This window comes from Myotis yumanensis, unplaced genomic scaffold, assembly GCF_028538775.1.
Source record: "Myotis yumanensis isolate MYYU_CA2020_CCGP unplaced genomic scaffold, mMyoYum1.0.hap1 SCAF_7, whole genome shotgun sequence".
Lineage (NCBI taxonomy): Eukaryota > Metazoa > Chordata > Mammalia > Chiroptera > Vespertilionidae > Myotis > Myotis yumanensis.
Genome location: NW_027223758.1, coordinates 2,892,520 through 2,915,592, shown reverse-complemented (window position 1 = coordinate 2,915,592; position 23,073 = coordinate 2,892,520). Strand labels below are relative to the sequence as shown.

Genomic DNA, 23,073 nt, shown 5'->3' with positions numbered 1-23,073 from the left:
CTCAGTTCTAAACAATAGTTTATTACATAAAGTACTGACTCTCAGTGTGAAAGTGAGGTCACCAAAGCAGCCCACCGTGACAACATCTTATCTATGGACCAAAGAGCTTTAAAGATGTCTCTGGAAGTTTTCTAGCAAAATTCTGCAATGCAGTCCATGTGACTGGAAGTCGTTGCAAGGGGAGGCGATAAACAAATGAAATGAATTTCCAAACTACTTCTAGTGAAGAACATTTTGACTTTTCCAATTGCTAAGGGGGCGTTTTTAAATGTAAAGGAAATAAGTAAAAAGCAGTGTACCCTGTAAGACTAAAGAAATTACAAAGGGTGTTCATTTTTTAAGTTATCATGTTAAGAAAACATGATGGAATCAGACAGATAATTGAAAAATTACTAATTGTCACAGTGTCTGCATCCCAATGGTCTAAGAGGACAGTAATGGACGAATATTTTGTTTTATATTTTGTTCTAGATAAATATTTTTACAAAATGTGCTTTCAAAGTCCCCACTGGAGTTCCAACTTGAGTCATGTCCCTTGAGAGTTGACGGTTGGCGCAGAGCTCCAGGGCTTGGACACGCCCATGGCCGGGCAGAGGCCGCCTGCTTCCAGGAACCAGTGTCCAGTCCGCTCACTTGATCTCCATGGCAGGGCTGCTCTGCAGACTCTCCTGCGCGGGACACGTCGCCAGGGAGTCTGGTCTGGTCAACTTTAGCCTCCTGCCAGTTTTACCGCAAAACACACTCTCAAATTCCTACAGTTGAGAAAAGATCATTAGTGTACCAATCCATAGACATGAAAATTGCTGTCTTCGAAAACACAAAAGGTTGAAAAGTAAGTGCTAACCTACTTCAAAATATACAGTTAGCCCTGGCCAACGTGGGTCAGTGGTTAGAGCGTCAGCCCGAGCACCAGAAAGCTCTGGGTTCCATTCCGGTCAAGGGCATGTACCTGGGTCACTGGTTCCCAAACTTACGTCACATCTTGCTAGGGGTCTGTATGATAAAAATAGGGATTTAAACACTTTTCTCATAAGTTACACTGACATTTACTTTTATTTAATTTTCCAACAACTTCTCACAATACCTGGTCAGACTCTAAGACCCTCTTACGGTTTAAAAGCAGCCACATTTGCATTTGTTGTTTTACTGTGGTAAAATATATTTAGCAGGAACTTCACCGTTCTAACCATCTGTGTGTGACTCAGATGCATGAAATCTATCCACACTGTTGTATAACCATACACATTTCCATACGTCTTTTATTTTTTTAAAGTACAGCATTCTTAATTAAATCTGGGTTTATATATTTTTTATTGTGGTAAAATATATACAGCAGGAAGTTTACCATTTTAACCATTTGTAAGTGTACAATTCACTGCCATTAAGTACATTCGCCCTGTTGTGTTACCATCCCCTCCATCTATTTCCAAGACGCCAAACTGACACTCTGCCCCCATTAAACACTCACCCCCCAGCCCCAGCATCTACCTCTGTCTCTGTGAATGTGACTCCTCTAGGCCCTCATGTAAGTGGAATCACAGGACTTGTCCTTCTGTGACTGGCTGATGTTACTTATATGTCCTTCAGGTCCCTCCATGTTGCAGTTGTCAGGACTTCCATCATTTTTATGGCTGAGTAACAGTGCTTTGTGTGGATGGAGCACATTTTGCCCGTTGTGAATGATGCTGTTGTGAACATTTTCATACAAGTATCCATTTGGGTTCCTGTTTTCAATTCTTTGGGGTAAATACCTAGAAGTAAAATTGCTGGATCTTATGGTAGTTCTATGTTTAACCTTTTGAGGACACACCATATTTATTTTTTTCATCTTTACAGTTTAGAGTATTACAGATGTCCTCCCCTTCGCCCCCCCACCCCACCATTTCTCCCCTCCACCCAGTTCCTACCCCACACTAGGCCTTCTCCACCCTATTGTTTGTGTCCATAGGTAATGCATATACACATATAAGATCTTCAGTTAATCTCTTCCCATACTCCTCACCCCTTTCCTCTGAGATTCGTCAGTCTGTTCCATGTTTCCATACCTCTGATTCTATTTTGTTCATTAGATTCCTTATTTTTTTAAATTCAATTGTTGATAGATATGTATGTATATATTACCATTTTCTTGTTCATACTTTTTATCTTTTTCTTTTCCTTTCTTCTTTTCTTAAAGAATACCTTTCAACATTTCATGTAATACTGGTTTGGTGGAGATGAACTTTTAGCTTTTTCTTGTCTGTGAAGCTTTTTATCTGACCTCAATTCTAAACGATAGCTTTGCTGGGTAATCTTGGTTGTAGGTCCTTGCTATTCATCACTTTAATATTTCTTGCCACTCCCCTTCTGGCCTGCAAAGTTTTTGAGAAATCAGCTGACAGTCATATGGGCACTCCCTTGAAGGAACTGCTTTTCTCTTGCCGCTTTTAAGATTTTCTCTGTCTTTAACCCTTGGCATTTTAATTATGATGTGTCTTGGTGTGGGGCCTCTTTGGGTTCCTTGTTTAGGACTCTGCACTTCCTGGACTTGTAAGTCTATTTCTTTCATCAGGTAGGGGAAGTTCTCTTCAAATAGGTTTTAAATATCTTGCTCTCTCTTCTCCTTCTGGCACCCCCATAATGCAAGTGTTGGTATGCTTGAAGTTGTCCCAGAGGCTCCTTATACTTTCTTCATATTTTTGGATTCTTTTTGCTCCTCTGATTGGTTGTTTTTTGCTTCCTCATATTTCAAATGGTTGATTTGATTCTCAGAATCTTCTACTCTACTGTTGATTCCCTGTAAATTATTATTTATTTCAGTTAGTGTATGCTTAATTTCTGACTGGTCCTTTTTCACTAAGATCCTTGAAAATCTCACTAAGTCCCTTGAAGCTCTCATTAAGATCCTTGAGCAACCTTATAACCATTGTTATGAACTCTGTATCTAGTAGTTTGCTTGCTTCCATTTCTTTCATTTGTGATATGTTTGTCTCCGCATTTTGGCTGCTTCCCTGTGTTCCTATGTATTAGGTAGAGCTGCTATGTCTCCTGGAATTAGTAGAATGGCTTTGTGGATTAGGTGTCCTGTAGGGCCCAGTGGCTCAGCCTCCCGTCACCTGAACTGGGCACTCTAGGTGCGCCCCTGTGGGTTGTGTGCAGTCTTGTTGCAGTTGAGCCTTGATTTCTGTTGGCTTCACTGGGAGGAGCTGACTTCCAGGCCAATTGGCTATGATGACCAACTGTGTCTACAATGGAAGAGCTGCTGTGCAGGAAGACACCCCACTGGAGCAGGACTTGCTTCAGTGGGGCTTTGGTGCTCACTGAGTCTGCCCCTTGACTGTGTGACTTGTGGATGTAGAGTTGCTATTCATCACTTTGGTGTGGTCTGAAGCTGTCTACTGGGTGCACTGGCTCTGGGGCCTCCCAGGGGTGCAAAGTTGGCCACTGCCTGCAGTCATCCTGCAGAAGCTAGAGAGATCTGCAGGTGGCTGAACTAGGAAGAGCTCAGGCAAGGCCCAGCTGTGAAGCAAGGCAGGCTGGTGCTGGTGCCAGGTCTTAGGCCTTTTATTGATAGATTTCATGCCAGCTGCTGCTTGTTTGAGAGATTTTAGTAAAGTCTGAAGCCTGAGCCAGGACAGACCATTCATATGGAAAAGACACTGCAAACAGCTTGGGTGGGGCTGCAAACTGGATGGGGCAGGGTCTCAGGGAATCACCAGGGTGGAGCAAACAGTGTGGGCCAAGGCTGATGGAAACTCATATATGGCTGCCAGTCAGTTCTGCAACGGGGGAGGTCCCAGCACAGGAACAATGACCCCTACATGCACCATCTGGGAGAAAGCTGCCCCTGAGCTCCTGCCCAATGCTAAACAGTCCAGTTTCTCCCTGTATGTGTCTGGGTCTCCCACCCTTGGAGCTCAGAGGAAGCAGAACCATGTAAGTTTGTGTGCATGCCCTTTAAGAGGAACACCTGGGTCTCCAGCAGGATTGTCACTCGGCCACAATCCCTTCCTGTTTTTACAGCCCGAAGTTATGGGGACTTCTCTTCCCAACTCTGGAACCCTGGGCTGGGGGTCTGGTGTGGGGCTGGGACCCCCTGCTTCTCATGGGAGGCCTTGGAGATACCCTTCCCAATTAAAAACACGCCACTTGTGGGTGTCAGACCAGCCCATTCTGCACCTCTGCCCCTCCCACCAGTCTCAATGTGCTTTCCTCTTTACTTCTCTAGTTGTAGGACTTCCATTCAGCCAGATATCAGGCGGTTCTGAATGATGGCTATTCTGCATTTCTACATTAGTTATAATTTTGATGTGGTTGTGAGAGGTGGCAAGTACTGGCGTTTACCTATGCTGCCATCTTGGTTCCCCCTCTGGCTGCACCAATTTACAATCCCACCAGCAATCCCAAGGGCTCCAATTTCTCCACATCTTCACCAACACCTGCTTGTTTATTTTTTTGTTTTGTTGGGGGTTTTTTCTGTAGCCACAACCGATGAGTGTGAGGTGATATCTCATTGTATTTGCATCTCTCTGATGAGCAGTGATATTGAGCATGTTTTCATGTGCTTACTGGCCATCTGCATGGCCTCTTTGGAGAAGTGTCTTGCCAGGTCCTTTGATTCAGGTTTGTCTTTTGTTTGCTGGCTGTAGTAGGGCATAGTTCATTCATGACAGGAAGGTAAGTGGCAGCACTCTGTGGGCACTGGCTGACCCCAGTCGTCTGGAGTGGTGGGCGCTCCACTGGACTGCAGTCTCAGTGGTGTTATGACCAAGGACCCTGCCATGTGCAGCTTCGCTCAGAAGCATATCTGTATATAAATATACTCTAAACTTTGTAAGGTTTTAATGCAACTTAAGACAAACCACATTTTTATAACTCCCTATGTTCTGATACCCAAAGCCCAAGTATAAAATATCTGTCTATATTTGAAAGGGTAGAATTTACCTTTTTAAAGAAATTGATTTCAGAGAGAGGAAGGGAGATGGGTGAGTGAAGAAACATGGATTTGTTGTTCCACTCATCCATGCATTCATTGGTTGATTCCCATATGTGCCCCAACCAGGGATTAAGCCACAACCTTGGGTGCATTGGGATGATGCTCCAACCAACAGAGCTACCCGGCCAGGGCTAGAATTTAGCTTTTAAAATAACCAAAAAAGCCCTGGCTGGTGTGACATCCTGTGCACTGAAAAGTTGCCAGTTCAATTCCTGGTCAGGGCACATGCCTAGGTTGAAGGTTTGCTCCCCAGTCAGGGTGCATGGAGGACGCAACCAATCTATGTTTCTCATATCAATGTTTCTCTCTCTCTCTCCCTCTCTCTCTCTCTCTCTCTCTCTCTCTCCCTCCCTCCCTCCCTCCCTCCCTCCTTCCCTCTTCTTCTCTCTCTCTCTGAAATCAATAAAAACATATTTTTTTTAAAAACTAAATAGAAGTCAGAAACAAAACAGCCATTTCTCAGATGGAAAAAATGTACTTGGAGAAATTTTCTAAGCCATCTTTGCACATGAGGCTAACCCCGGGCACATCTTTAATTTTAGTATTTTGCCAGAAGTGGGTTGAGCCATGCTCCATCTGGACTCTCCCAGGGTCCCGGGGGACCAAGTCCCTGGGAGTTGGGGTGACTGTGAAATAGTGAGACAGGGGCCTCCTTAACCCTTCTCAGCTGAGCTGAAAGTCAGGTAGTCACTGTCATTCTGCTCTCTCAATTAGCATCTGTTTTCAACCAAACAAGTGAAAAGGCTGAGTTTTAAGGGATTTTTACAATTTATCAGAACACCTTGACATGACGTCTGGCCAAAGTTGATATTCACGTTATATTTGTAAATATGAGAATGCCAATAACAAAAACTGTACTTCTTAAGAGGAAGGAGGTGTTCTAATTACATGTCAGGAAATGACACCAGGAAGTTCCGAGTAAGAACTCATGTCAGTAGAGACAAAGGGTTAAAGACACATGAAGGGTCTTCGAATTGATACAACAGCCACACACGAAGTAGACAGAACAAGGAATGTGAGGGCCTAACAGAGCTCTGAACTGTGTGACACAAACAGAATTCAAGGGGATGACAAATCCGATCTCAGTGGGAGATGTCACACGGGCCTCTGGGGACCAGAGGGGACAAAATCACAATTCATAATCTTGACTTAATAAACAAGGAAATTCACCCAATGAAGGGTGCATGTTCTTTCCAAGTGAGCACAGAACCATAAAAAATTGACCACAGCCCTAGCCGGTTTGGCTCAGTGGATAGAGCATCGGCCTGCGCACTGAAGGGTCCCGGGTTCAATTCCGGTCAAGGGCACATGCCCGGGTTGCAAGCTCAATCTCCAGTGTGGGCATGCAGGAGACAGCCGATCCATGATTCTTTCTCATCACTGATGTTTCTATAGCTCTCTCTCCCTCTCCCTTCCTCTCTGAAATCAATAAAGATGTATTTTTTTTTAAAAATTGACCACAGGAGAGGTCACATGGTAGTCTCAATAAACCTCAAAACTACTTTCTATACAACCATCTTCATTGATCACATTGTGAGAAACAGACAGGAAGAATGAAAATCTGTGGAAAATGAAAACCCTCCTTTGCAGGGTTCATGCGAATAGACAAACCAAGGACATCAGAGATACTTGGAGACGATGAGGCATTATCCTAGGCAGTGATGGCGAACCTATGACATGCCTGTAAGAGGTGACACGCAAACTCATTTTTTTGGTTGATTTTTCTTTGTTAAATGGCATTTAAATATATAAAATAAATATCAAAAATATACATCTTTGTTTTACTACGGTTGCAAATATCAAAAAATTTCTATATGTGACACGGCACTAGAGTTAAGTTAGGGTTTTTCAAAATGCTGACACGCCAAGCTCAGAAGGTTCGCCATCACTGCCCTAGGCTGGGGGTGTTTTCCAAGGAGCACGGAGACTGGTCTGCTCTATATTCACTGACCAAGAGGAGAGAAAGGCTGAAAGTAAATGAAGTCAGCTTGCAACTCAAGCACCAGAAAATCTAAACTTATAAAGAAGGAAAGAAAGAAAGAGAGGTATGGTTTAAAAATAATTAACATAAAAGCAAATTATGATAGAAAACACATTCCTACTGACTCTCCTGTTCCCAATCCAAGAGGCCAGAACAGACCAGGAGCCGGTGCTCTGGGAAGACCCACAGCAGAGCCAGGACACTGGGATGAGGGACAAAGGAGCAGGAGTGACGAAAGAACGAGGGAGGAACGAGCTCATCAGCACAAAGCTGTGAAGTACTCCCCAGGAGGGTCTCCCCACACAGTGCCAGCCCACCAAGCCGGGCGGCCACTCTCCTTCCCTGGGAGCAGGGTCCTGTTGGAGGGTATGAGGGAGGGGTCATGTGCACTCACTGAACACAGGGATCAGTGACCCCTGTGCACCAATGGTGAGACCCCAAGGTCAGCACAATCACCTTTAACCCATCACTGGCTAAACAGGCACTAGGCAGTCAAAGGCAGTTGGAGAAAGGAGATGGGACAGGCAATTCCTTTGAGCGGTGCAGCTGAGCAGCAAGGAGAGGGATAGTTGCTGGCGGGGGACATGGGCCCAGTTCTCGCAGGGGAGTAACTATGGGACAAGTAACAGCACCTCTGTTCCTAATCCCAAGCAGTTTCTGAAGGACAGTGACCATCTGGCAGAGCTGTCCCGTCCCCCGACTTCAGGTGGAACCAGAAAGGGCACAGCAGAGAGGCAGGGATGAATGACAGTCTGGGGAGCCCTGTGACCTTGGATTGGATTCTGAGTGGGGACACCCCGGGACAACGGGTGCAGTGTGAATGTTGCCCCTGAACTACTGGTAACAGTGTCGGTATAAAGTCCCGTCTCTGACCACGTGTTCTCGCTGAAACACACACAGAAGGCCAGGTGCAAAGCGGCCTTGCGCCTGCAACTCACTATCAAAGGTTCAGCAAAATACAGATTCTGCACAGAATGGAGCAAATGGGGCAACACGCCAATAGCTGGCAACTCTGGGCGAAGCCAGGAGGGTATACGAGGGGCTCTCAGTCCTATTCTTGTCATTCAAGTTTGAGGTTGCATCGAATTTTAAACTGCCATAGTAAATAAATAATAAAGTGAGCCATCTAAGTGCAGAATTCTTCTGACACCTGGATGTCACAATAACTAATGGAGGGACCTCCAGTTAGAGGCCGCAGAATATAATGAAATGCAAACCCCATGGCTGGTCACTGGTTCAGGGAAAAAACACAGCTGAATCATTTTAAAAGCAGTTTGGGGACATGTGACTATTAGACATCAGAGAACTACAATCAATGTGGGAGGCATGACAATGGCCTGGGGAGGAAGGAGTATTAGGACACACGAGCAGACATTCAGCGGAGAAGGGTCACGTCTGCAGTTGTCTTTGAAGTCACCTAGCAAATGTGAGTGAGGCTGGTGATGTGCACAGGCATCTGCTATGCAGCAGGCTCATCAGAAAAGTGACAAAGCCAAGCACCCACTCGCTGACAAGGACCCACCGGCCCATGCAGACTCGCCTGTCGTCCTGGGCACTAAACAGTCTGGGAAAGACCATGGGTTCCGCCCGCCTACCCTGTTTCTCCCTGTCCACCCAGCAGTTCAAGCCAGAACCCCGAATGCTCCCCAATCCCTCCTCCAGCACGCCCACATCACAGCGAGCACGGGCCTCTGGCTCCCACCGCAGCGCCCAGCAGTCTCGGTGAGCGGCTCTGCGGCCCTCACCAGGGTCTTTACCTTCACTCCCCCCCGGACCTCTCCTTCCCAGAGTCCAGGCTCCTCACACAGCAAAGCGTCAATCACAGCATGCCACTCCGGCCTGACCCCTCGAGGCTGTAGACACCTGGCCTCAGACGCGAGCTGCGGCAGGGCCCGCACGGCAGTGTCCCCTCCAGGCCAGCGGGGTCTCCATATATTTAAAGTATGACTGAGCAGAAGCCTGGTTGGAGCAGGAAAGGTTTGTGGAATTCAATGTGTACTAAGATAACTCAGGAAAATTACTTCAGACTCTCATGCATCATATTCTGAGAACAAAGACATTCATGCAAGTAGGAGGGTGAGTTACTGAGACACAGTGAGGCCCACGTGTGTTTAGGCCAGTGATGGCGAACCTATGACACGTGTGTCAGAGGTGACACGCGAACTCATTTTTTTGGTTGATTTTTCTTTGTTAACACATTTCGTACCGCTCAGGAGTTTTCTCGTGTTTCGCGCGCCATCTGTTAAGGACCACTCACGAGTGTTCTCGTTTTTCACGCCCATGGAGAAAGGAGCGAATCTAGATACTCATGTAAATTTTGTTTGGTCCCTCTTCATAGAGGAAAATGTTTTACGCAGTACCATACGTTAAAAAAGTACTAGGAACTTTAATTGTTTTTGTAAATAAAAATGTTATAATTATTGAAAAACAACACCTAAAGTGCATTATGATGATTTAAATAACGTGCAGTTTGCCCAAAAACGTGCGGTCCCTGGCGTATGTCTTAGAGATTTCTATGCGGTACGCAATGTGTTAAATGGCATGTAAATATATAAAATAAATATCAAAAATATACATCTTTGTTTTACTATGGTTGCAAATATCAAAAAAATTCTATATGTGACACGGCACCAGAGTTAAGTTAGGGTTTTTCAAAATGCTGACACGCCGAGCTCAAAAGGTTCGCCATCACTGGGTTAGGCTGTTTGCCTCCTAATTCCCCCCAGTTGCTAACTGGCGTCACTCCGGCCTGTTTCTTGATGTTCCTATGATCTGATGCAGAAACAATCTACAAATTCAATATAATTAAATTTCAGAAATGCCCAGGATGCATACTGTCCATAAAATACCTATAAATCAATCTATTTAACAAGGTTTTTGCTGTTGTAATGCCTTCATCATACTTGAATGAGTTCTATCAATAATTTTCTAATAGGTACACAGAGCCAAACATTAAATCATTTAAAAAGTGTAAAAGCTTTATTTTATTAAAATAACCCCACAGTCTACCCCTAACAAATAGTGTTAAAGAGCAATTGCATGACAACCACAAATGATCCGTTAGAGCAGTGATTCTCAACCTTCTGGCCCTTTAAATACAGTTCCAAAGGGGTCGCGACCCACAGGTTGAGAACCGCTGCTAGAGGGAATCCAACATAAGCACTGCTTGGAAATGCAATTAAATAGACAATGAGAACCAGGACAGAGATGAAATATGAAGCTCACACGACGCAGACAAGGGAAGCAGAGCAACTCAGCACGGCCCGGCCACGCTTGCAGCGTCCAGCATCTGGACACAGGAGGCTCTTTTTTTTTTTTTTTAAATCCTTACCCAAGGATGTTTTCATAGATTTTTTTTTTAAGAGAGAGGAAGGGAATAGGGGAGAGAGAGAACCATCATTGTGAGAAACATCAACCAGCTGCCTCCTGTACACACCCCGACCAGGAATCAAACCTGAAAACTAGGTATGTGCCCTGACCAGGAATCAAACCCACAAGCTATTGGTGTACAGGACGACGCTCCAACTGACTAAGCCCCAGCCAGGACATGAGGCTCTTTTTAAAAAGGTTCCATGTTTATCACACCAACCTCAGCCTGGCTCTCCAATCAGACTCATGCTGCGGCTCACTTCACTAAAGCCTCCCCCCCAGTCAGCCTGACTGCTAGCTCTGCAGCCAACACGGGAGCCCTGGTGTCCGGAGGAACACAGAAGCCACAGCTGACACCACCTGTGTTCTCTCCTCTGAGCCAAGGAAGGGGCGGACCAAAGCCACACCAAGCATTCGGTCCTATGGGACCCCAGCTCATTCATCACTGGGAACCCAACAGATGGTCAAGGACATGCTGGCCCGAGCCCCAGGTCACCCAGTCACCCAACCCACACAAGTGTCTCTCTTTCTGCCTTTGGAGGCACTGAAGTCCAAACCATTTACTTGACATTTATCTGCCCTTTGCTTGCTTTATCCCTTTGGGTTTCCTGAGGGCAAAACCACTCCCTCCTCCAGTCTCTGAAAGCCCCCCTCGCCCAGTCCAAGCCACCACACACAGCAGGTGCTCAGCCTGTCTCGAGGGCGACCCCCGTCATCTCCACTATCATGGAGTGAGCAGGCCAGGCGGAGGCCACTTCACTCAGTGACGAGCACACGCCACAAACAGAGCTCTTGCTCACAATGACTCCGTAACGTCTGATTCCAGGACACAGAGGACAGTTTGGCATCTTCAGGGAAAAGGACACATAAGAACACTGATAAGCTGACAAACTCCTAAAACTCACCTGGCCTCAATACTCACCTTTTTTAATTTAATATATTTTTATTGATTTCAGAGAGGGAGGGAGAGGGAGAGATAAAAACATCAATGATGAGAGAGAATCACTGATTGACTGCCTCCTGCACACCCCACACTGGGGTTTGAGCCCACAACTCGGGCATGTGCCCTGACCATGAATCGAACTGTGACATCCTGGTTCATAGGTCGATGCTCAACCATGGAGCCATGCCAGCCGGACAATACTCACCTTCTTAAGAGAATCTCCATGGCGCTCCTGAATGTACTTTAGGAACGCAGTGGTCCACTGCAGGGTCGTGGCCTTATCTGTCTCGGCGTTGCAGAACGGGACCAAAAGATTCAACTCATCACAGCAAATGCGGATTCTGCGCCTACAGCAAAATCCAAAGCAACACAGAGAATCTGAAGCAAACACAGAGCTGAGCAAATGTGTGCGTCACTTGAAGAGTCAGAGCTCAGGGGCCTGGCACCAAGTGCACGGGCAGAGGCCTGTCCCCCCAGGACCTGGTGCTCTTGACTGCCCTCACCCAGGCCCTTCCCTAGGCCACTCCTGCCCTGGGCACCCTCCTCAGGGAGCTTCCCTATTTACTTCTCAGGGGCCAGATTCAAGGGTCTAGACCAGGGGTGGGCAAACTTTTTGACTCGAGGGCCACAATGGGTTCTTAAACTGGACCGGAGGGCCGGAACAAAAGCATGGATGGAGTGTTTGTGTGAACTAGTATAAATTCAAAGTAAACATCATTACATAAAAGGGTATGGTCTTTTTTTTTTCAGTTTTATTCATTTCAAACGGGCCAGATCCGGCCAGTGGGCCGTAGTTTGCCCACGGCTGGTCTAGACTCTAGACCAGTGGTTGGCAAACTCATTAGTCAACAGAGCCAAATATCAACAGTACAACGATTGAAATTTCTTTTGAGAGCCAAATTTTTTAAACTTAAACTATATAGGTAGGTACATTGTTATTAACTTCATTAGGGTACTCCTAAGCTGGCCTTTGCTAAAAACGTCCTCAATCTGAGGGGTCGACCTCAGCGAACGTACCCCCACTTCTTCTAACGCCACTTCTTCAAAATAGACTCGCCCAGGCCGAAAACCGACTTCTGTGCATGGGCCACGAAGTTTCAATCGCACTGTACGTGCGCCCGCACATGATATTTTGTGGAAGAGCCACACTAAGGGGCCAAAGAGCCGCATGTGGCTCGTGAGCCGTGGTTTGCCGACCACTGGGCTAGACCAACGACAGACCCAAACCTCTGAAACTGGAAGCTAAGTGTGTGTTATTTATTGGGCAGGTCACCCTCTCCCTCAAGTTAGTAAGCTGCCCAGTGTGTGCCCAGGACAAAGATCCCAGCCTCACTTCGTCAAGGGACCTGGTTCAAAAAGGACCACAGACAGCAGCCTGTTAATATCCGGAAACCTGGCCGCCTTAGAGACCAATCAAATCACAGCTGGAGTCACGACTAGGCCATCTGTAACTTGCACACATATGGCTAGTGACGTGCGGAGTCCGACCTAAGCTGACACTAAACAATGCACAGGGCACGGCCCTCGTCCTGGTCTCCTGCTGAGCACGCAGGATGTCCCGGGCCTTGTGAACACAGCTGGCACTTAGCGGTGCTCTCCACCCCTCATCAGCTTGTTTAATTTTAACGTAAACCTACGTGGTAGACAGTAACTCTGATAGACGGAAGCTCAGGACAGGATGGAAAGAGCTGGCGGAAGGAAGGCTGTTACACTAGGACATGGCAGTGAGAACAGAAACTTCCACTGTGAACATGCGAGGGTTTTCCCAGAGCAGGTGCTCAGTGAATGTCCGCTACATGAATGCCAGAGGGAAGAAGCTCTGTCACCTGGTGAGCTCAAGGGTGTGTGTGCATCCCAGTCCATGGGATCTGGCTGGCTTAACTGTATCCCTTCAGAGCAGGGGTGGGGAAACCCGGCCCTCAGACTGTATCATGCCCTCGAAATCATTTGGTTTGACCCTGTCAAGGCATTAGGGGTGAGTTAAATGTTTGATCAAATGTAGCAGCTAATTTTTAAGCTGATAATCTTGTCTGGCCCGAGAATGATGTTACAAATACCCAAATGGCCCTGGGCAGAAACAAGGTCCCCATCCCTGCCTTAGACGGGTAACCTGCCTCAGCCCCACCATGGGGCTTCGTCTTGGTCCAGGCTGCACCTCTGAGCCTACAACAAAAACTGGCCCGCGTGCTCAATGAATGACTCAGTTAACTAACTCTGAGTTAGAAAATACCATGTAAAATCCCAGCTGTAAGAGAGAAACACTAACCACCCCGATTCTACACAGAATCTGCAAATATATGTAGAGACAAAACGACTTAACAGTTTTAACCCCCTCCTTCCCCAACATTCTTAAAGGAACCAGGACAAACTGGTGACAAGGGCTGCAGGGGAACTGCCGGCAGGCCACCCACCCTCAGGAAGGAAGGCATGCCCATGAGGCTGGCCTGGCTGGCATCTGGGAACTTCAGATTTCCCACCATTGTCAGTTAAGAGAGGCTCCCTGTGCCTAAGCCAGCGGTTCTCAACCTGTGGGTCGCGACCCCTTTGGCGGTCGAACGACCCTTTCACAGGGGTCGCCTAAGACCATCCTGCATATCAGATATTTACATTACGATTCATAACAGTAGCAACATTACAGTTATGAAGTAGCAATGAAAATAATTTTATGATTGGGTCACAACATGAGGAACTGTATTTAAAGGGCCAGAAGGTTGAGAACCACTGGCCTAAGCGGTTTATACAAACAATGTGGTTTCCATGAAACACAGGCTTTCCTTCTGGGTCTGGAGCCTGACTGTGTGCTGGGCAGGGGACGCCCACAGGACTGGTCCCCAAACAATCTCGAGCATGGAGTCTGCTGACAGCTTTCACACATCCAAGAACTCAGGGCTGGGGAGTGAAGTGCTCCCCTGCGAAGAGCCCTTGGGAGGCCCCGCCCTCATCCCCCCACCTTCTCAAATTTTTCCATGTCTTTTCTAATCAATCCGGATGGTCTGGGGGTGTTGGGGACCCCAATCCACCCAGCAGAGCAAAGTCCACATTTACTCGTGCGAACTTTGAACACAAACACGGCTACTAGTTTTTTCGGCAAGGTGCTGTTATTACTAAAGTGTCTAAGGTAAGTGTCCACAGATGCTCCAAAGCTCGGTCCCGCGTACACACATTACCTTCTGTCCCTCTCCATGCGGTTGTGCCTTTCCCTGCGCTGTGACCTTCCGCCCGGGGCGCTCTGGGACTGCTCCCCAAGATGAGACTGTGATGACTCTGCAGACTGCCAGGAGCCCTGGGCGGTGGTGGCACCTTCACCCACGTTCTGAATCTCTCCAAGGGCTCTTCGCTCCACACTGGTGTCCAACTGACGTATCCTACTCCGATTCCTCTTATTTATCGCTTGTTTGCACAGCGCTTCTTCTTTGCAAAAGAAAAAAAAAGTGGTACTTTAATTATTTATTTTTAACTTATCTCCAGTAATGCTGAATACATTTTTGGCATCTTCAATCCAAGACATAAACATTAATGGGGAAGGAGCACAGAGACCTGAAGAGGACGACCTGGACATGAAGGCAACTCTGTGTGAGCAGCCAGCTCCAAGCTCCTAGTTCCAAACACAAAACTAGGCACAGACCTCTAAATTACAACATGCTGAGTGTTAATCTGTATATCCCTGCCAACCCCCCCGCCTTATTAATCAACAGGCGTTAACTGTCATCTATGAACAACCAAGAATTTATTTGATTTTTCTGATATTCAGAGTAGGGGAAAAAGCTGGAATTATCCTATATAATAAAGAGGGAATATGCAAATTGACCGTTGCTCCACCACAAAGATGGCTGCACCCCCAGCTGAGGCGAGTTCCCATAACAAGCCTTAAGGAGCAATCAGCAGGGACCTGAGGCTGCACGCCCCCACCCCCGTGGGGGTTGACAGGGGACCTCAGGCTGTGCCCCCACCAGGCAGGCCTTGACAGGGGACCTCAGGTCATGCCCCCTGCTCGGCAGGGATTGATGGGGGACCTCAGATCACACACCCCACCCTGGCACCGGGCCAGGGGACCTGAGGCCTTGCCCCCCATCCTGGAGGGGCTTAATAGGGGACCTCAGGCCGCGCCCCCTCGCCTGGCGGGGCTTGACGGGGGACCTCAGGCCGTGCCCCTCTGCCCTGGCGCCAGGCCAGGGGACCTGAGGCTGCGGCCCCCACCCAGCGGGGCTTGACAAGGGTGAGACCGGCTGGGTCTGGATCTAGCCCAATGAGGGAGAGGGTGGCCGGGTCTGGGTCTCGCGTGATTTTGAGGCGCATGTGGGTGGGTGGGGACTTGACTCTGGGTCCCGTGGTGCACCCCAGACTGACAGGAGGAAGATTTTCATATACATTTTACTAATTTTCTTTCATTTCTGACACTTCTATTATAGAGAAAAGGCAAATAGCAATATTAAAATATTTCCTCTAATTAATCCCCTTTTAATGGGCCACTAGCTCTAATATGACAACTGCATTTCTCAGAAGAGGACGAAAGCTAAGTGGTTTAAGATTCAACTCACCCTCACCTTACAAGTGATTCTTCCCACCTGAGGAGCAATCACATCAGAGCTACAGAAATACGTCATGTTTCCACCAGACACAGAACAGCAGACACCTAACTGGTGTGTGTGGTGATGTGCATCCTGAGAAGCCACATAAAGCCACATTCAAAAGAATCACATTTCAGAATATTGGACAGAGGGAATTCACAGGCATTGATGATGTTTTATTCCTTAAGCTGAGTAATCAGTACAGGAGCTATTTCAATCTTAACCTTCACACCTGACAAATGTTAACATATACTTTTGTGTCATAAAAACAAGGAAAAAATTAGTTATTGCCACAGGAGAAAGCAATAGCCCTCCACCCCATCTGGTGTTCATAGCTCTCGGAAAGCTTAGTGCCAGCTGTGTTATTGTGGTGGGTAACCTGCAAACCAATTTGTTTCCAGGGAGAAAGGGGTGAGAGTTAACGTTTGAGAAAAGCAGAGTTGCCTTCAGCCGTGTCTGTTTCTACATCACCTTATGGCTCCTTGCCTCCAACTCAGACCTCTGCCCACCCACGGACTGTCTCCTAAAGCTTCTAGCAGATTTCAGGCCTTACCTTACTCACAAGGAAAATAAAAACAAACAAGCCTATGTGCTTTGGTGACTTGAAGGTAACTGAAACTCTATATAAGTCTATCATTTTTGTGTTAGGGTATTTACTATTAAGAACAGGCAGCCCGAACTCAATGTTTCCATACCAAGTGCAAGTATGATGCCTGTAATTCAGGCAAATGCTGAAAGTGAGGTGACTAGGGCAGTGATGGCGAACCTTTTGAGCTCGGCGTGTCAGCATTTTGAAAAACCCTAATTTAACTCTGGTGCCGTGTCACATATAGAAATTTTTTGATATTTGCAACCATAGTAAAACAAAGACTTATATTTTTGATATTTATTTTATATATTTAAATGCCATTTAACAAAGAAAAATCAACCCAAAAATGAGTTCTCGTGTCACCTCTGACATGCGTGTCATAGGTTCGCCATCACTGGTCTAGGGGAAGATGGAAGCCCTGAGATACAGACACTTCCAAGACTGGTCATGTTCATAAACCACCGCCCCCTCGAAAGACCACAAGGACAGGAGGGCAAAGGTCAGACAGAAGTACCTGCTCCCTTCCACTTGGTGGCTTACCTCCCACTTTAATCCAAACCTGCTCAGGCAAAGCTTTGTTTCTACTACCTAAAGTCTGCTTTGTGGATTCAATTTCTTGTTGATAACAGAAAGAAAATGCTCTCGGCAATCCAATATCCTGATGTTTGGCAGCCTCAAGTATAGAACAGGAGTTATTAGAACTCTGGAAAAGATGAAGCAACGGGAACTTGATCACTATGCGCCTTCTCTTTCCTGTACAAATACAACGCAGCAACAGCAGTGACGTCAAAGCTATTAACACGCAACATGAAGAGCTTAGGTCACAGAGGACTTTTGAAAATTCCCTAACCAATTTGTTAATGTGGCTACATTGAGACACAGGTTATGCTTCCATCACAGTAATTTTATTACAGTGGTGATGAAATCTGTAACACTTTTTGAAAATAAAAAAAAATTTCTCTAACCACATAAATGCTCTCAATTTTATATGTTTTCCTTTTTGTATTAAATTTTAGAGAGAGAAGCATCGATGTGAGAGAGGAACATCAATCCGTCACTCCCACTCATGCCCCAACCGGGGATTGAAACTGCCCTGACCAGGAACTGAACCCGCGAATGACACTCCAACCAACTAAGCCACAAATGCTATCTATTTGAAAAAGTTAAGAAAATCAATGAAAGAACCTAAGTAAAGAGGTTAAGGTCACTCAACAAAGCCACTTTCTGCACCTGAGTCTGAGAGAGGCTGGTGCCCCCTCCAGAGGAGCAGGCATTCGCAGTGAACAGGGGGTAGGTGAGCTGCAGAGTCGTGGCGGCGGCGGCGGTCTTGTTTTTCACTAACGCTGTGCATTTGTTTTGTTGCTGATGAAGAGGAACGTTCATTAACTCAGATGGATGTCGAATAAGAGTCACCAAACTGCCGAGACAAAAGAAAACCCAGAAACACGTGATGATTCGGCAGGAAAGCTTCCTGAAGCACGCCACCATCTGCCATCACATCCAAGGTTCACACTGCATTTTCTAGGGGTGCTCCAATCTGTCGGGAGGAACACGCCCATCACCGAACTCTCTACCAAGCAACTGTCAACTGATGCAGTGGACAAGCTCACCTTCTTCCTCACGGAGGGAAGGGGCTGTCATCCTTTAGTTATACCTCCTCCTCCCCATCACGCCCTGGACACCCATCTCTTTTGAGAGCCATCCTCCAAAATCATGACTCTGCATAAAACGGGGAACCTGTAGGTGGGATGGATGGAAGCTGCAGGGTCACGGGAGCAGCCAGGCTGGGAGCTCTCCGGAGCGGGCGTCCGTCAAAGCCTCGTCCTCAGTCCCCCTCCCCCGACCCCGCGGGCCTGCCCCTGCTGATGGCAGCCAGAAGGAACGGGTGCCCCTGCACAGGACCCTTCCCACACCCAGACCCGCGGGACCCGTCCTCCGCCCCGCCGCCCGCGCCCAGGCACCCACTTGTTGAGCGCCACGCCGGGCTCGGGGGGCTCGGCGCCGCGCGGGGCGGGCGGGGGCTCGGCGGGGATGCTGTTGAAGCGGTCCTCCAGGCGGACGCGCACCGCCGACTTGGCCCGCGCCTCGCCAGCGCCCTCCGCGTTCTCCTTGCCGGCGGCGTCGGGCGCCTTGGGCCGCGCTGCGCCGGGGCCCGGGCCGTCGGCACCCGGCGTCTTCTCGGCGGCGGCGGCGGCGGGGGGCGCGCCCGCCTCGCTCAGCAGCATCATGCGCAGCTCCTGGAAGTCGATGTGGCCCAGGCACGGGTTGGCGCCCGCGAAGCCGCCGTCGGCCAGCGCCGGCGGGCACAGCAGCGGGTACACGGGCGCCGCGCCCCCGCCCGCCGCCGCCGCCGCGCCCCCCGCAGCCGCCGCGCCCCCCGCCGCTAGGAAGGCCGAGTTGAGGCGCGTCTCGAGCTCGCCCTCGGCCGCCGCCTCCATGTGCGAGTAGAGGATGTGCTGCAGCTGCGTGTACTCGACCTCCGTCATCTCCACCAGGCTCAGGTCGGTGGTCGTGAAGCTCAGCCCCGCCTCGCCCAGCGCCGCGTCCGCGCCCTCGGGGCCCGCCGGCCCGCCCGCCTGCGCCTGCGGCGGCTCCCGCGGCCCGGGGCCCGACATGCCGGCGCCAACGGCGGGGGGCGCGCGGCGGGCGGGCCGGCGACGGACGCGCTCAGGCGGACGGCGCGCCGGAAACCGCCGGCCCAGCGCGCTTGCGTGGCCCCGCCCCCAACGGCAGCCCCTCCCCCTGCGCGGCCCCCGCCCGCGGGCCCCGCCCTCCAACCGCCCGCCGCCCCGCCCCTCGACCGCGGTGGCCGAGCCGGGCCGGGCTGCGCGCGCACGCGGGGGTGGGGCCAGGGTCCTCGGGTCCTGAAGGTCGGGGTCCGGGGTCCGCAGACCGAAAACCACCTAAGCCTGGCGGTAGCCGCGCACACTCCACCGAGTTCACGGAGCCACGGGGTGCTGTGCGGCTCCCCACTTCTCAGCGTGCGGGGCGGACACGACGTCTCCATGCGCCCCAACAGTAGACCGGTGAACAATGCTCCAAACCCAGTGTGACAGGCAGACTGCGTGCCAGTATTTGCCAGGGCGTGTGGTGCCCTCCACGGACACCGGCCAAGGGACTAAGATTTGCACAGCTTTACTGAGCTCATGCACAGTCCCTACTGCTCGTCCATTGTAGGGGGTAGGCCTCTGTGATCCATCTCCAGCAGGGTGGGCTTTGGATGGAATTTGTTGAATTTCCTCAGGGCAAACAGAATGTAGGGAGGAGGGAACAGGATATAGGAACAAAGAACTGTGGACGTGGGCCAGTATCACGGTGGAAAGGCCGGAACAGGGGGAAATGGGGGCAACTGGAGAAGGCCTCAGCCCAATTCTTCTGAATGGCCCAATGGGAGACATGGAGGAAACAGGTGACGCCATAGTACTCAGCCAATGAGGAACTGGAGGAGGGACTGAATAAAGCGGTGTTTGCTGCTCCAGGTGTGACACCCACTCTCCAGAGCGTATTAAAAATCTCGTTTTGGCCATACTTCTGTCTCCGAGCCCGTCATTTGAATTCGGACAGGTGAGCATTTCTCACATCCATGTAGTGTGCGGTCCAGTGGTTGTTTGTGCTCACAGCGCTGCACTCATCACCCCAAGAGGAGGCGAGTGAGCACCCCGCTGCAGGGCTCCTTTGCACACATAGCAGGCCCAGGCCCCAAACCTGTAAGAAAAAGAAAAGGCCAAATGGGAGAGGAACCCTGAAGGAAGGAAGCGGCTTTACAGAACGAGGGCAGCACTGCTCAGCCCTGGGACGACCCACACTGCAGTCAAGTCACTTCAGGGGCCCTGGACCACCCAGTAAGCCATAAGCACACCATCCATCTGTCCACGTGAGCTTCACATGATGAGGACGAGAGCTGAACCTGAAACTGTTGCACAGACACGACCAGCACAACCCCAGGTGAAGACCAGACACAACATTACAGGAAAGTAAAACTCCAGAGCAACAGCCCCCATGAACAAGTAGGCAAACATTTTTTAAAATCCTCACCCGAGAACATATTTTTATCGATTTTTTAGAAAGAGAGAAACATCCATTGGTTGCCTCCTGTACATGCCCAACAGGGGATCAAATCTAAAACCTAGGTATGTGCCCTGATGGGGAATTGAACCCACAGCATTTTGGTGTATAGGACAATGCTTCAACCAACTGAGCAAGTATGCAAAATTTTTGAACAAAATCTTAGCCAACTGAACTCAACAAGATTAACAAAAAGGAGATTATGATGCAAGCTTTATGTACTTTTAAGAGTCAACCAATAGAAATTACCATATTAGCCCTAACCGGTTTGGCTCAGTGGATAGAGCGTCGGCCTGCGGACTCAAGGGTCCCAGGTTCGATTCCGGTCAAGGGCATGTACCTTGGTTTCGGGCACATCCCTGGTAGGGAGTGTGCAGGAGGCAGCCGATCCATGTTTCTCTCTCATCGATGTTTCTGACTCTCTATCCCTATCCCTTCCTCTCTGTAAAAGAAAAAAATCAATAAAATATATTTTTAAAAAATTACCATATTAACAGATGAAAAATATCAGCCATATGATTACCTAAACAAAACAAAACCGGTCCTAGTCAGTTTTACTCAGTGGATAGAGCGTCGGCCTGCGAAATGAAAGGTCCCAGGTTTGGTTCTGGTCAAGGGCACATACCAGGGTTGTGGGCTCGATCCCCAGTAGGGGACTTGCCGGAGGTAGCCGATCCATGATTCTCTCTCATTGTGGATGTTTCTATCTCTCTCTCCCTCTCCCTTCCTCTCTGAAATCAAATATATACACACACACACACACACACAAAAAACACCCATGTTTGACTAATCCAACATCCATTCCTGATAGAAATTCTGCCAACCAAGAGCACACAGGAAATATAACTATAGCTAATGTCAGACTTAGTGGTAAAGAGCAAATGCCCCCACCCCGGATGAGGGAAATAGCCACGATGCCCAGTCACCACATCTGCTCAGCGTTGTACAGAAGGCCCACTGAGCACAACAAAGCAGGGGAGAGACAGGCTTTCAGGTGGAAGAGAAGTGCCTTTACTTGCAGATCCCATGCCCATCTGTGCAGGAAATCCCACGGAAATCTATAAAAGCTAGTATGTGAATTCAGCAAGGTCACAGAATACAAGATCAGCATGCAGATGTCCATTGTGTTCCACATACACAGGTGTGCACTGAAATTAAAATATGCCAGTACACTCACTCAGAAATACGCTTAGGTGTAAATTTAACAGAATTTTGAGAGTAAGTGGATGCTGCACAGATATGCTCCCAGGAACAAACTGGTATTACAACTAAAATACAGAAAAACTTCCTGAATAATCAACATAAAACTCGCAGAAGAGAACCCTGATACCTGAGGACCGAAAGTGGAGATGGCATAGAGACTGGAAGAACAACATAAGTAGATTAGTTTTTGAAAGTGTTCAGTAGCTGCACATTTAAATCATTTGCTTTAAAATATATAGAAATTACTTAAAAATAAAAAAAAATAAATTTAACAGGTATAGAACATGTATGTTGGATATCACACTGAATCCTTTCACAGCCCTAAAATCCTCTGTGTCCCACCTCTTCATCCCTCCCCTCAACCCCTGGCTACCACTGATCTTTACTGTCTCCACAGTTTTGCCTTTTCCAGATGTCACATAGTTGGAGTCACAGATTGATTCCTTTCAGATTGGCTTCTCCCACTCAGTCATGCATTTCATTCCTCCCTGTCTTGTCATGGCTTGTCAGCTCATTTCTTTTTTGGTGCTGAATAATATTCCCCTGTCTGGCTGACCTGTCCATCCACCTGCTGAAGGACATCTTGGTGGCTTCCAAGTGTTGGTGATGATGAATAAAACTAGGGGTCCAGTGCACGAATTCATGCACCAGTGGGGTCCCTCGGGCTGGCCTGTGGGATGGGGCCAAGACCGGCTCTCCGACATCCCCCGAGGGGTCCCGGATTGCGAGAGGGCACAGGCTAGGCCAAGGGACCCCAACAATTCACAATCGGGCCGGGGAGGGATGTGGGAGGTGGCCAGCCAGGGAGGGACTGAGGGAGGGCTCGAGGGCATGTCCAGCCTGTCTCACTCAGTCCCGATCAGCTGGACCCCAGCAGCAAACTAACCTATAGATGGGAGTGTCTGCCCCTAGGTGGTCAGTGCACATCATAGCAAGCGGTTGAGCAGCCTTAGCATATCATTAGCATATTATGCTTTGGTTGGTTGAATGGATGACTGGACGACCGGGCACTTAGCATATTAGGGTTTTATTATATAGGATGACTATAAACATACATGTGCAGGTTTTATGTGGACATCAGCTTTCAGCTCCTTTGGGTACACGAATCTGTTCAGTTTGGTAAGAGACCACCCAGCTGTCTTCCAAAGTGGCTGTGCCCCCGCCTTCCCACCAGCAGTGAAGGGGAGTTCCCGCTGCTCCGCGTCCTCCCCGGCACTTGGTGGTGTCAGTGCTCTGGGTTTTGGCTGTTCTGATAGGTGTGTCCCATGATCTTTTGTGGACCAATTACAGAGCTGGCGAGGTGCAGCATGGCACAGGGCCGGCTGATGTCTTCAGGACACAGTATATGCTCTGAGTTAGCAACCAGTATTGGTGGTCTGG

At 48.7% G+C, this 23,073-nt stretch overlaps 1 protein-coding gene and 1 non-coding gene across 5 annotated transcripts; one reads left to right on the top strand and one right to left on the bottom strand.

Annotated features, from left to right (window-relative positions):
- Position 1: 1 nt before the first annotated feature.
- Positions 2–19,040, bottom strand: TCFL5 (transcription factor like 5). Of its 4 annotated transcripts, XR_011472087.1 has the most exons (7): positions 18,391–19,040; positions 17,656–17,842; positions 16,966–17,128; positions 14,436–14,676; positions 11,474–11,615; positions 849–993; positions 670–752 (listed from the first exon to the last, which is right to left on the bottom strand). XR_011472087.1 is itself a non-coding variant. In XM_070419637.1 (6 exons), the coding sequence occupies exons 1-6, from the start codon at positions 19,038–19,040 to the stop codon at positions 630–632; spliced, it is 1,509 nt and encodes a 502-aa protein (XP_070275738.1). In that variant the 3' UTR covers positions 2–629. The 4 variants fall into 4 exon arrangements, 3 of the variants coding, with proteins under 3 accessions (XP_070275738.1, XP_070275739.1, XP_070275740.1); XM_070419637.1 differs by lacking the exon at positions 849–993 and having other exon boundaries at positions 2–752; positions 14,436–14,679; XM_070419638.1 differs by lacking the exon at positions 849–993 and having other exon boundaries at positions 2–752.
- LOC139014764 (small nucleolar RNA SNORA1) lies at positions 17,245–17,362 on the top strand. Its single transcript, XR_011472318.1, has one exon. It is a non-coding gene; the product is annotated as a small nucleolar RNA SNORA1 (small nucleolar RNA).
- Positions 19,041–23,073: the final 4,033 nt, after the last annotated feature.

What these genes read in the sequence shown, in the direction of transcription:
- TCFL5 (XM_070419637.1), bottom strand. Translation starts at nt 19,040, where the DNA reads ATGTCGGGCCCCGGGCCGCGGGAGCCGCCGCAGGCGCAGGCGGGCGGG. An exon ending in CCCGGCGTGGCGCTCAACAA is followed by an intron (nt 17,843 to 18,390) that starts GTGGGTGCCTGG and finishes TTGTCTCGGCAG; the next exon opens with TTTGGTGACTCTTATTCGAC. An exon ending in GGTTTGGATTAAAGTGGGAG is followed by an intron (nt 14,680 to 16,965) that starts GTAAGCCACCAA and finishes TCTTTTGCAAAG; the next exon opens with AAGAAGCGCTGTGCAAACAA.